General features: G+C 30.7%; 1 protein-coding gene across 2 annotated transcripts in view; it reads left to right on the plus strand.

Annotated features, from left to right (window-relative positions):
* The first annotated feature begins 654 nt into the window (after positions 1-654).
* Positions 655-11,888, plus strand: part of LOC131937515 (uncharacterized) — a 54,595-nt gene continuing 43,361 nt past the window's right edge. Inside the window, exons 1-5 of one of the 2 annotated variants that reach the window (XM_059295006.1) lie at positions 655-776; positions 906-956; positions 2,153-2,176; positions 5,200-5,238; positions 8,103-8,126. In XM_059295006.1, the coding sequence (XP_059150989.1) occupies positions 909-956; positions 2,153-2,176; positions 5,200-5,238; positions 8,103-8,126 (135 nt within the window). In that variant the 5' untranslated portion in view covers positions 655-776; positions 906-908. Of the gene's footprint in view, positions 812-905; positions 957-2,152; positions 2,177-5,199; positions 5,239-8,102; positions 8,127-11,888 lie in introns of both variants that reach the window. The other variant, XM_059295005.1, reaches the window with a different exon arrangement.

An 11,888-nucleotide genomic window follows, 5' to 3' on the forward strand; every position in this document is an offset into this window, starting at 1 on the left:
ATCAAGTAAAGAAAATATGTTTGCTTGTAATTGAACTAAACAAAGTATGTTTGCTTGTAATATCAACTAAAGAAATCTGTTTGCTTGTAAAATGAACTAAATAAAGTATGTTCGTTAGTAAAATCAATTACCAGAAATAAAAGGGCATGTATTGCTTGCAGGGCCAATTGGGTTTTAGTCGTATTAGGTGTTGTGCGTGTACGTGTGCGTGTGCGTGTACGTGTACGTTATAATGAAATATCTACGTGGCAGTAGTTGTTACACACTGTGAGAGTCTGCAATTTTGAATGTATTTCTATTTTTTCACGTTCCACAACTTAACCTACATTTTATTATTTTTAGTTGAGTTGTATTCAACAAATGAATGTTGAAAACTTTCAATTAGTTGAGTTGTATTCAACAAATGAATGTTGAAAACTTTCAATTAGTTGAGTTGTATTCAACAAATGAATGTTGAAAACTTTCAATTAGTTGAGTTGTATTCAACAAATGAATGTTGAAAACTTTCAATTAGTTGAGTTGTATTCAACAAATGAATGTTGAAAACTTTCAAAACTTGAATAAAACCTCACACAAAATATTCATCATTCCGAAAATTAAATCACGTTATGTCCGCGTGATCATCCAATGACAGTGACCTTTGGGATAATAAGCCAATAGAAAAACGGATCGGGTCAACCAATCTATATTAACCTCATTAGTTATAAACTTAGCTTTCAGGCGCAGTACTTTTCGCAACTTCATACCGACGCATATTCCGTTGATGCCACGCAGAGGTGAGTCCAGTTGTAAGAGTCAGCAGCTGAAGAAGGTTTAGCTTTTAAACAACTTGTTCTATCGTCTTAGTCATAAAGTGTGGAAATATCTAATTCATTTGTAACGATATTCCAAACTATTTATTTCAGAAAATGCTGCCCCATGTTTTTGTATGGCTCTGCTTTGGGGCGGTTTTTGAGGTGAGTATCAATGTATTTGTTAATTATGTCTAAGTGCAGCACTGCATCAATTAAAAATGTATTTAAAATAACCGCAACGGACAGGCTCGGCATTTGAGGTAAAAAGTATTTGTAACGGCCGAGACTTATGTTCTCATTAAGCATCTTATACCCTGCGCTGCTTGGTGTTTTGGACTTATATCAAATTTTCAATTAAAGGCGTGATTTATTTACAACAATACGTTAGTTTGATCATAAATGTGGGGATACAATTTCACCTAATCTCGGATATTAACGTTACATGAAGAATGACTGCTGAATACCTTTTTTGAATAAAATTATTATAATACGTATTTACAGATTAAAAGAATGCTGTAAAAGCAAATTATTCATATCCAATTATGTAGATATAATTGAACTTTAAAACTTGTTAATTTTTATTAAGTGTCAAACTTATTTGAAAACCGATTAGTATAAATTTTAAAGGAAGTTTTTCTTTTATCTAAATGTTTTGCTCCTTTTTTTTATGCTTGTAGTCAAAGAACGGGAGAATTTAAAGATTTAAATTTCTGAAGCAAATTCCTTTACTAATTAAAAATTGAGGAGTAAAAGCGTTCAAGTATTCACCACTTAATAGGCATTTCTGAGGATCTGGTATTTTTTCTAGGTGCATACGGCATCAGAGCTATCTGCTTACCAAATATTCACTTTTTGTCGCATCTGCAAGTGGTCAATCTAATTCAAGCACTTCAGAAAAATGTATTGTATATATCGCCGCGCTCACTCTAGGCCAGTTTTCGGTCACTTTAAACTCCATTATTGAGATTACTCTTTTTTCCCGTTAAAAAGAGAATGAACCGCAAACTTTGGCAAGAACAATTTCCCTGCAACTTACCTACAAATAACTGATCTAGTAGTTGCGAATAATAAAGAAACCAAACATCACCACTTTACTTTTATAGGTACTGCGGTCAAGATGATAATATATGTATCTATAATAGAACGCTCGTATTTAAGGAGGGATAGGTAAAAGTTGTAAAAACAATTTTTATTATTTACTTTTGTAACATTCATTTTTCTGTACCATCCCCTTCGTCTCAATTATATTTTTTCTTTTTTTCTCATGTGACAAAAATATTTTTTTTATAAATTGCTAACTGTAAAATTACTTCAGTGTGCTGTGAAATCTTATTTGCAACACATAATTTTATCCTCAGGTCGGAGCACAAATTGATGATTGGGTAATTATTTCTTACCATTTTGTTTGAATATTTTTTCAACTATCTAATTTAAATTAAATTCCTTGCATGTTAATCAGTCAGTCCATCTGTCTGCATTTTTAATAGTATTCAATGCCGACTTCAGTAAGAACTAACGGAATAAAATCAATAGGCCTACTTCTTTATTTTAAAAACATAAATACCAACGTACTAGTTTACTTTTTAAAATTTAAATTTACTAAAATAAATTTTTTAAACTCTAATATAAATACCTTTATAATAATAACCTTTCAAATGCACTAAAATTTTAAAAAAAACGTGCTTTCATTAAAAAAGCATTAAGCATGAAGTCTATTACATATTGGATCGAAAATTCATTGACTTAACAAATCAGGTCTGTTTTGTTTAATTTTTTTAAGTGCATTTGAAGATAATAATGATTAAGAATGCTTATTTATATATTACTAGGCATACTGCCTAGCTCCGCTTAGGTTGTCAAAAAAAATTGAGGAATCGAATGATTAATTAATAGGTGATTGGCTGCTATGTTAAATGCTTAGGGCCTAAATTTATACAGTGGAGTAGTTTCATTGCACACAAATATTGATGAAATATTCGCAAACTTATTACTCCCACGGTTATTAGAACTGCAAGGGGTTTATTAATAGTATCAATCACATATTATAATAAATTACTTTCGCAATTGATTTTTACAATTTCAATACAATGCAAAACTTAATTTATAACAAAATATTTATTTAAAACAATGCTATACTTTATGATTTTTGTTTTTCTCTGGAAAAGAGTATAGAAAATATTTAAAAATTATTACATTACAAAGTTACATCCCCTGTTCATAGACCGAATGACCAAATCTCGTATAATGAGAATTTCATTCGCGGTCACTTTTTAGCCCTCTTAGAGGGCTTTAAGTCTGACCAACAGTTTTTCCATACGGCGTAGTCATCTATAGAGGTGTATAAAAAATTAGCCAGATGTAAAGAAGGTAAGTGCCCTAAAATCCGTTTTGAAATCACCCTCTGTTTTTCCAATAAAATACAAAGATTATATAGGGAAATACGACTGGGCAGTTTTGACCCATTTAACGAATTTTTCCGGACATGGCGAGTTTTTTGTGACACCCCAAGGCGTTCTCCTACCACCTCACAAAATTTCTAAGTGGGTCGTTGGAGGACATTTTTTTTCATTATATAGCCCATATAAGGCGCCGGTCGGTCGAGGTCAGTTTTGACCCCCCTCTCCGTCGACTTTTTGGCGAACAGTCACGGGCCGTCGTGTTCTATCGCACCATCGTGCCAAATTTGATGCGCCTGCGGAACCGGGAAGTGCCCTAACGGGCACTTGACCATTTTGCTTTATATATATAGATTAAATGAGTAGGCCTACGTTAAATAAACCGGGAGTAATCGCCCCTAAACTTTCTCGAATATTCTTACATGACACTACGGGAGATGGCACATCATGATATAGACTTGATTTTTAATCCATTTTAAATACTTAAACTTTTAAAAATATAATACAATCTCGTAGAAAAAAGAACTGCATGCCGAGTGAACGCCAAATAAAATGTATATAATAGTGCGGAATATTATTAGTATTTTATAAATTCATATGCGTTTTTTGAGAAATTGGAAATAGCCTAAATTACTACTTCTGGTAAACGGAAGTTACTAAACTTTAACAGAAGACCGAGAGTTAGATCTTGTACTTACATGTGAAATTTCATTTATCTATCTGAAATACTACTCAAGATATAGCCTTTTGAAAAATTAAAACTAGAAAAATTACACTTCCGTTTATCGGAAATTACTGAAAAGTTGAAACTGATCTACAAATTTGATATAATACTTACGGGTACACAATTTATCGTGTTTACAGACACATACAAAGACACACACACACACACACATACACGAGTGGACAAGATTGCAAAAGTATGTTTTTCCGACTCAGTGAGGTGTAAAACGTCGAGATTTGCAAAAATCTAGGTTTTTTTTGGCACGATTACAATACTTTCTCTATACATTGTATACGAGAAAGAAAAAAAGAATATACAGGATAAATATTTTTAACCATTTATAATTACTTAAACATTTTAAAATAGAAAAGAATCTCATTGAAAAAAGAATTGCACACCAAGCGAATGCCAAACAAAATGTGCAAAATAGTGAGGGATATTAGTAGTACTTAAGAATTCATGTGCGTTTTTTTTTGAGAAATTGGCAATAGCGTAAACTACTACTTCCATTCAGCAAAAATCACTCTATATTTGACAGAAGACAGAGAATTATATCTTTTACGTGTATGTAAAATTGTATTCATCTATCCGAAAAAGTACTTAAGTTATAGGCTTTTGAAAAATTCAAAGTAGAAAAAGTTCCATTTCCGGTTATCGGAAATCGCTCAAAAGCTGACACGGATCTACAAATTTGATATAATACTTATATATGAAATTTCATCAACCTAGCTGTAATGGTACTCAAGTTATCGTGTTTACAAACACAACTCCACACATCCACACATCCGGAAAGAATTGCAAAGTCCAGTTTTTCCGATTCGATAACGCGTTAAACGCCGAAACTTTAACAAATCTGGATTTAGCATTTTTGCCCGATTAAAATAAGCCCTCTATACTGCGTTTATGATGAAGTACTGAGAAGTAAAACTGTGGAAACTGTCAAAATTCCATATGATTTTTGTGCACGACTGCAATACTTTCTCTATCTACTGTATACGAGAAAGTAATAAACCGGGAGTGATCTCCCCTAAACTTTCTCGAATATTTTTATATAAAACAACAGGGGATGGCAGTGGATTTTAATCCATTTTAAATACTTAAACTTTTTAAAATAGAATAAAATCTCGTAGAAAAAACAATTGCGCACCAAACGAACGCCACACAAAATGTGCATAATGGTGTGGAGTATTATTATTACTTTATAAATGTCATGCGTTTCTTTTTTAGAAATTGGAAATAACGTAAATTACTGCATCTGGTCAACGGAAATTACATTTTATTTCAGGTTCCTGCTGCTCGTTCTGCTGCCTTCAACCCCAAATTAGTGAGTAGTTGTGTGGGTTCGCCCAAAAATGACGTCAAATTCATGGGGGGAGGGGTATTCGAAAGTTTGTTATAAAAAGGAGATAGGAGGTCAGATAAAGTGGCGTGACATTCTTTAAACTTACTTTATAATCTGACTTTAAGTGTGTTTTCCAATTTTGGAAAACTGTAAGAAAGTGATTTATTTTCTCGTTGTTTTCTTTTGTATTTGTATTTGTATTTGTATTTGTATTTGTATTTGTATTTGTATTTGTATTTGTATTTGTATTTGTATTTGTATTTGTATTTGTATTTGTATTTGCATTTGTATTTGTATTTGTATTTGTATTTGTATTTGTATTTGTATTTGTATTTGTATTTGTATTTGTATTTGTATTTGTATTTGTATTTGTATTTGTATTTGTATTTGTATTTGTATTTGTATTTGTATTTGTATTTGTATTTGTATTTGTATTTGTATTTGTATTTGTATTTGTATTTGTATTTGTATTTGTATTTGTATTTGTATTTGTATTTGTATTTGTATTTGTATTTGTATTTGTATTTGTATTTGTATTTGTATTTGTATTTGTATTTGTATTTGTATTTGTATTTGTATTTGTATTTGTATTTGTATTTGTATTTGTATTTGTATTTGTATTTGTATTTGTATTTGTATTTGTATTTGTATTTGTATTTGTATTTGTATTTGTATTTGTATTTGTATTTGTATTTGTATTTGTATTTGTATTTGTATTTGTATTTGTATTTGTATTTGTATTTGTATTTGTATTTGTATTTGTATTTGTATTTGTATTTGTATTTGTATTTGTATTTGTATTTGTATTTGTATTTGTATTTGTATTTGTATTTGTATTTGTATTTGTATTTGTATTTGTATTTGTATTTGTATTTGTATTTGTATTTGTATTTGTATTTGTATTTGTATTTGTATTTGTATTTGTATTTGTATTTGTATTTGTATTTGTATTTGTATTTGTATTTGTATTTGTATTTGTATTTGTATTTGTATTTGTATTTGTATTTGTATTTGTATTTGTATTTGTATTTGTATTTGTATTTGTATTTGTATTTGTATTTGTATTTGTATTTGTATTTGTATTTGTATTTGTATTTGTATTTGTATTTGTATTTGTATTTGTATTTGTATTTGTATTTGTATTTGTATTTGTATTTGTATTTGTATTTGTATTTGCATTTGCATTTGCATTTGCATTTGCTTTTGCATTTGCATTTGCATTTGCATTTGCATTCGCATTCGCATTCGCATTCGTATTCGTATTCGTATTCGTATTCGTATTCGTATTCGTGTTCGCGTTCGCGTTCGCGTTCGCGTTCGCGTTCGCATTCGCATTCGCATTCGCATTCGCATTCGCATTCGCATTCGCATTCGCATTCGCATTCGCATTCGCATTCGCATTTGTATTTGTATTTGTATTTGTATTTGTATTTGTATTTGTATTTGTATTTGTATTTGAATTTGTATGCTTTTTAAATTGCTTTTTAGAAAACTATTTTATGAGCTTTATGAACACCAATATTCGACTATTTAAAGAGGACCAATAAGTCATGAAAGTGATTTGAAATTTTGTCTCTATCACATTATACTGTAGTGGTTTCTTATTGCAATAGTGTTTGATAGTTACTGTAAAGCAATCACTGCTGTAGTAGTCTGTTTTTTTATAAAATACGTCTAAAATGAGCACACACAATATATTCTGTTGTTTTTGGTCGGATTTGAACCTTCTTTATGTTCTACTCGCCGCGCCCCACATTGCGGTGTCTGTCGTATCGGAGTTCCACCCTTGCTTTTAAAATAAACATATTGCATATAACTTCAAATACACAAATACTGTGTAACTACAAAGAAAATTTTAATGATTCAGCAAGTTTTAATTTAACTGTAAAAATGGGGACACAATTTCACCTGAAGTCGGATATTAACGTTATCTGAAGTATGACTGCTAAACACATTTTTTAAATAAAATTAGTATAATACGTATTTACGCTTTAAAAGAATGCCGAGCAACTTATTCATATCCAATTATGTAGATAAAATTGAACTTTTAAACTTGTTAATTTTTATTAAGTGTAAAACTTATTTGAAAACCGATTAGCATTAATTTTAAAAGAAGTTTTTCTTTTATCTAAATGTTTTGCTCCTTTTTTTATGCTTGTAGTCAAAGAACGGGAGAATTTAAAGATTTAAATTCCTGAAGCGGTTATGACCCTTTACTAATTAAAAATTGAGGAGTAAAAGCGTTCAAGTATTCACCACTCAATAGGCATTTCTGAGGATCTGGTATTTTTTCTAGGTGCATATGGCACCAGAGCTATCTGCTTACCAAATATTCACTTTTTGTCGCATATGCAAGTGGTCAATCTAATTCAAGCACTTCAGAAAAATGTATTGTATATATCGCCGCGCTCACTCTAGGCCAGTTTTCGGTCACTTTAAACTCCATTATTGAGATTACTCTTTTTTCCCGTTAAAAAGAGAATGAACCGCAAACTTTGGCAAGAACAATTTCCAAGCAACTTACCTGCAAATAACTGATCTAGTAGGTGCGAATACTAAAGAAACGAAACATCACCACTTTACTTTTATAGGTACTGCGGTCAAGATGATAATATATCTATCTATAATAGAACGCTCGTATTTAAGGAGGGATAGGTAAAAGTTGTAAAAACAATTTTTATTATTTACTTTTGTAACATTCATTTTTCTGTACCATCCCCTTCGTCTCAATTATATTTTTTCTTTTTTTCTCATGTGACAAAAATATTTTTTTTATAAATTGCTAACTGTAAAACTACTTCAGTGTGCTGTGAAATCTTATTTGCAACACATAATTTTATCCTCAGGTCGGAGCACAAATTGATGATTGGGTAATTATTTCTTACCATCTTGTTTTGAATATTTTTTTCAATTATCTAATTAAAATTAAATTCCTTGCTTGTTAATTAGTCAGTCCATCTGTCTGCTTTTTAAAAAATACTATTCAATGCCGACTTCAGTAAGAACTAGCGGAATAAAACAATAGGCCTACTTCTTTATTTTAAAACCATAAATACCAACGTACTAGTTTACTTTTTAAAATTTAAATTTACTAAAATAAATTTTTAAAACTCTAATATAAATACTTTTATAATAATAACCTTTCAAATGCACTAAAAATTTTAAACAATCGTGCTTTCATTAAAAAAAGCATTAAGCATGAAGTCTATTACATATTGGATCGAAAAATACATTGACTTAACAAATCAGGTCTGTTTTGTTTCGTTTTTTTAAGTGCATTTGAAGATAATAATTATTAAGAATGTATATTTATATATTATTAAATGAGTAGGGCTACGTTAAATAAACCGGGAGTAATCGCCCCAAAACTTTCTCGAATATTCTTACATGATACTACGGGAGATGGCACATCACGATATAGACTTGATTTTTAATCCATTTTTAATTACTTAAACTTTTAAAAATATAATACATTCTCGTAGAAAAAAGAACTGCACGCCAAGTGAACGCCAAAAAAAATGTTAAAATAGTGCGGAATATTATTAGTACTTTATAAATTCATATGCGTTTTTTGAGAAATTGGAAATAGCCTAAATTACTACTTCTGGTCAACGGAAGTTACTCAAACTTTAACAGAAGACCGAGAGTTAGATCTTGTACTTACATGTGAAATTTCATTTATCTATCTGAAATACTACTCACGTTATAGGCTTTTGAAAAATTAAAAGTAGAAAAAAATTATCGGAAATTACTGAAAAGTTGAAACGGATCTACAAATTTGATATAATACTTAAGGGTACACAAGTTATCGTGTTTACAGACACATACAGACACACACACACATACACACACACACAAATGGACAAGATTGTAAAAGTATGTTTTTCCGACTCAGTGAGGTGTAAAACGTCGAGATTTGCAAAAATCTAGGTTTTTTTTGGCACGATTACAATACTTTCTCTATACATTGTATACGAGAAAGTAAAAAAAGAATATATAGGATAAATATTTTTAACCATTTATAATTACTTAAATTTTTTAAAAAGAAAAGAATCTAATTGAAAAAAGAATTGCACACCAAGCGAATGCCAAACAAAATGTGCAAAATAGTGCGGGATATTATTAGTACTTAAGGATTCATGTGCGTTTTTTTTTTTGAGAAATTGGCAATAGCATAAACTACTACTTCCATTCAGCAAAAATCACTCTATATTTGACAGAAGACAGAGAATTATATCTTTTACGTGTATGTAAAATTTTATTCATCTATCTGAAAAAGTACTTACGTTATAGGCTTTTGTTTTTTCTTGAAAAGAGTATAGAAAATATTTAAAAATTATTACATTACAAAGTTACATCCCCTGTTCATAGACCAAATGACCAAATCTCGTATAATGAGAATTTCATTCGCGGTCACTTTTTAGCCCTCTTAGAGGGCTTTAAGTCTGACCAACAGTTTTTCCATACGGCGTAGTCATCTATAGAGGTGTATAAAAAATTAGCCAGATGTAAAGAAGGTAAGTGCCCTAAAATCCGTTTTGAAATCACCCTCTGTTTCTCCAATAAAATACAAAGATTATATAGGGAAATGCGACTGGTCAGTTTTGACCCATTTAACGAATTTTCCCGGACATGGCGAGTTTTTTGTGACACCCCAAGGCGTTTTCCTACCACCTCACAAAATTTCTAAGTGGGTCGTCGGAGGACATTTTTTTTCATTATATAGCCCATATAAGGCGCCGGTCGGTCGAGGTCAGTTTTGACCCCCCTCTCCGTCGACTTTTTGGCGAACAGTCACGGGCCGTCGTGTTCTATCGCACCATCGTGCCAAATTTGATGCGCCTGCGGAACCGGGAAGTGCCCTAACGGGCACTTGACCATTTTGCTTTATATATATAGATTAAATGAGTAGGCCTACGTTAAATAAACCGGGAGTAATCGCCCCTAAACTTTCTCGAATATTCTTACATGACACTACGGGAGATGGCACATCATGATATAGACTTGATTTTTAATACATTTTAAATACTTAAACTTTTAAAAATATAATACAATCTCGTAGAAAAAAGAACTGCATGCCGAGTGAACGCCAAATAAAATGTATATAATAGTGCGGAATATTATTAGTATTTTATAAATTCATATGCGTTTTTTGAGAAATTGGAAATAGCCTAAATTACTACTTCTGGAAAACGGAAGTTACTAAACTTTAACAGAAGACGGAGATTTAGATCTTGTACTTACATGTGAAATTTCATTTATCTATCTGAAATACTGCTCAAGTTATAGCCTTTTGAAAAATTAAAACTAGAAAAATTACACTTCCGTTTATCGGAAATTACTGAAAAGTTGAAACTGATCTACAAATTTGATATAATACTTACGGGTACACAATTTATCGTGTTTACAGACACATACAAAGACACACACACACACACACATACACAAGTGGACAAGATTGCAAAAGTATGTTTTTCCGACTCAGTGAGGTGTAAAACGTCGAGATTTGCAAAAATCTAGGTTTTTTTTTGGCACAATTACAATACTTTCTCTATACATTGTATACGAGAAAGAAAAAAAGAATATACAGGATAAATATTTTTAACCATTTATAATTACTTAAACATTTTAAAATAGAAAAGAATCTCATTGAAAAAAGAATTGCACACCAAGCGAATGCCAAACAAAATGTGCAAAATAGTGAGGGATATTAGTAGTACTTAAGAATTCATGTGCGTTTTTTTTTGAGAAATTGGCAATAGCGTAAACCACTACTTCCATTCAGCAAAAATCACTCTATATTTGACAGAAGACAGAGAATTATATCTTTTACGTGTATGCGTTTTTTGAGAAATTGGAAATAGCCTAAATTACTACTTCTGGTAAACGGAAGTTACTAAACTTTAACAGAAGACGGAGATTTAGATCTTGTACTTACATGTGAAATTTCATTTATCTATCTGAAATACTGCTCAAGTTATAGCCTTTTGAAAAATTAAAACTAGAAAAATTACACTTCCGTTTATCGGAAATTACTGAAAAGTTGAAACTGATCTACAAATTTGATATAATACTTACGGGTACACAATTTATCGTGTTTACAGACACATACAAAGACACACACACACACACACACATACACAAGTGGACAAGATTGCAAAAGTATGTTTTTCCGACTCAGTGAGGTGTAAAACGTCGAGATTTGCAAAAATCTAGGTTTTTTTTTGGCACGATTACAATACTTTCTCTATACATTGTATACGAGAAAGAAAAAAAGAATATACAGGATAAATATTTTTAACCATTTATAATTACTTAAACATTTTAAAATAGAAAAGAATCTCATTGAAAAAAGAATTGCACACCAAGCGAATGCCAAACAAAATGTGCAAAATAGTGAGGGATATTAGTAGTACTTAAGAATTCATGTGCGTTTTTTTTTTGAGAAATTGGCAATAGCGTAAACCACTACTTCCATTCAGCAAAAATCACTCTATATTTGACAGAAGACAGAGAATTATATCTTTTACGTGTATGTAAAATTGTATTCATCTATCCGAAAAAGTACTTAAGTTATAGGCTTTTGAAAAATTCAAAGTAGAAAAAGTTCCATTTCCGGTTATCGGAAATCG

Source organism: Physella acuta, unplaced genomic scaffold (genome assembly GCF_028476545.2).
Source record: "Physella acuta isolate Inbredline_101_S28 unplaced genomic scaffold, ASM2847654v3 ptg000212l, whole genome shotgun sequence".
NCBI classification, from domain to species: Eukaryota; Metazoa; Mollusca; class Gastropoda; family Physidae; genus Physella; species Physella acuta.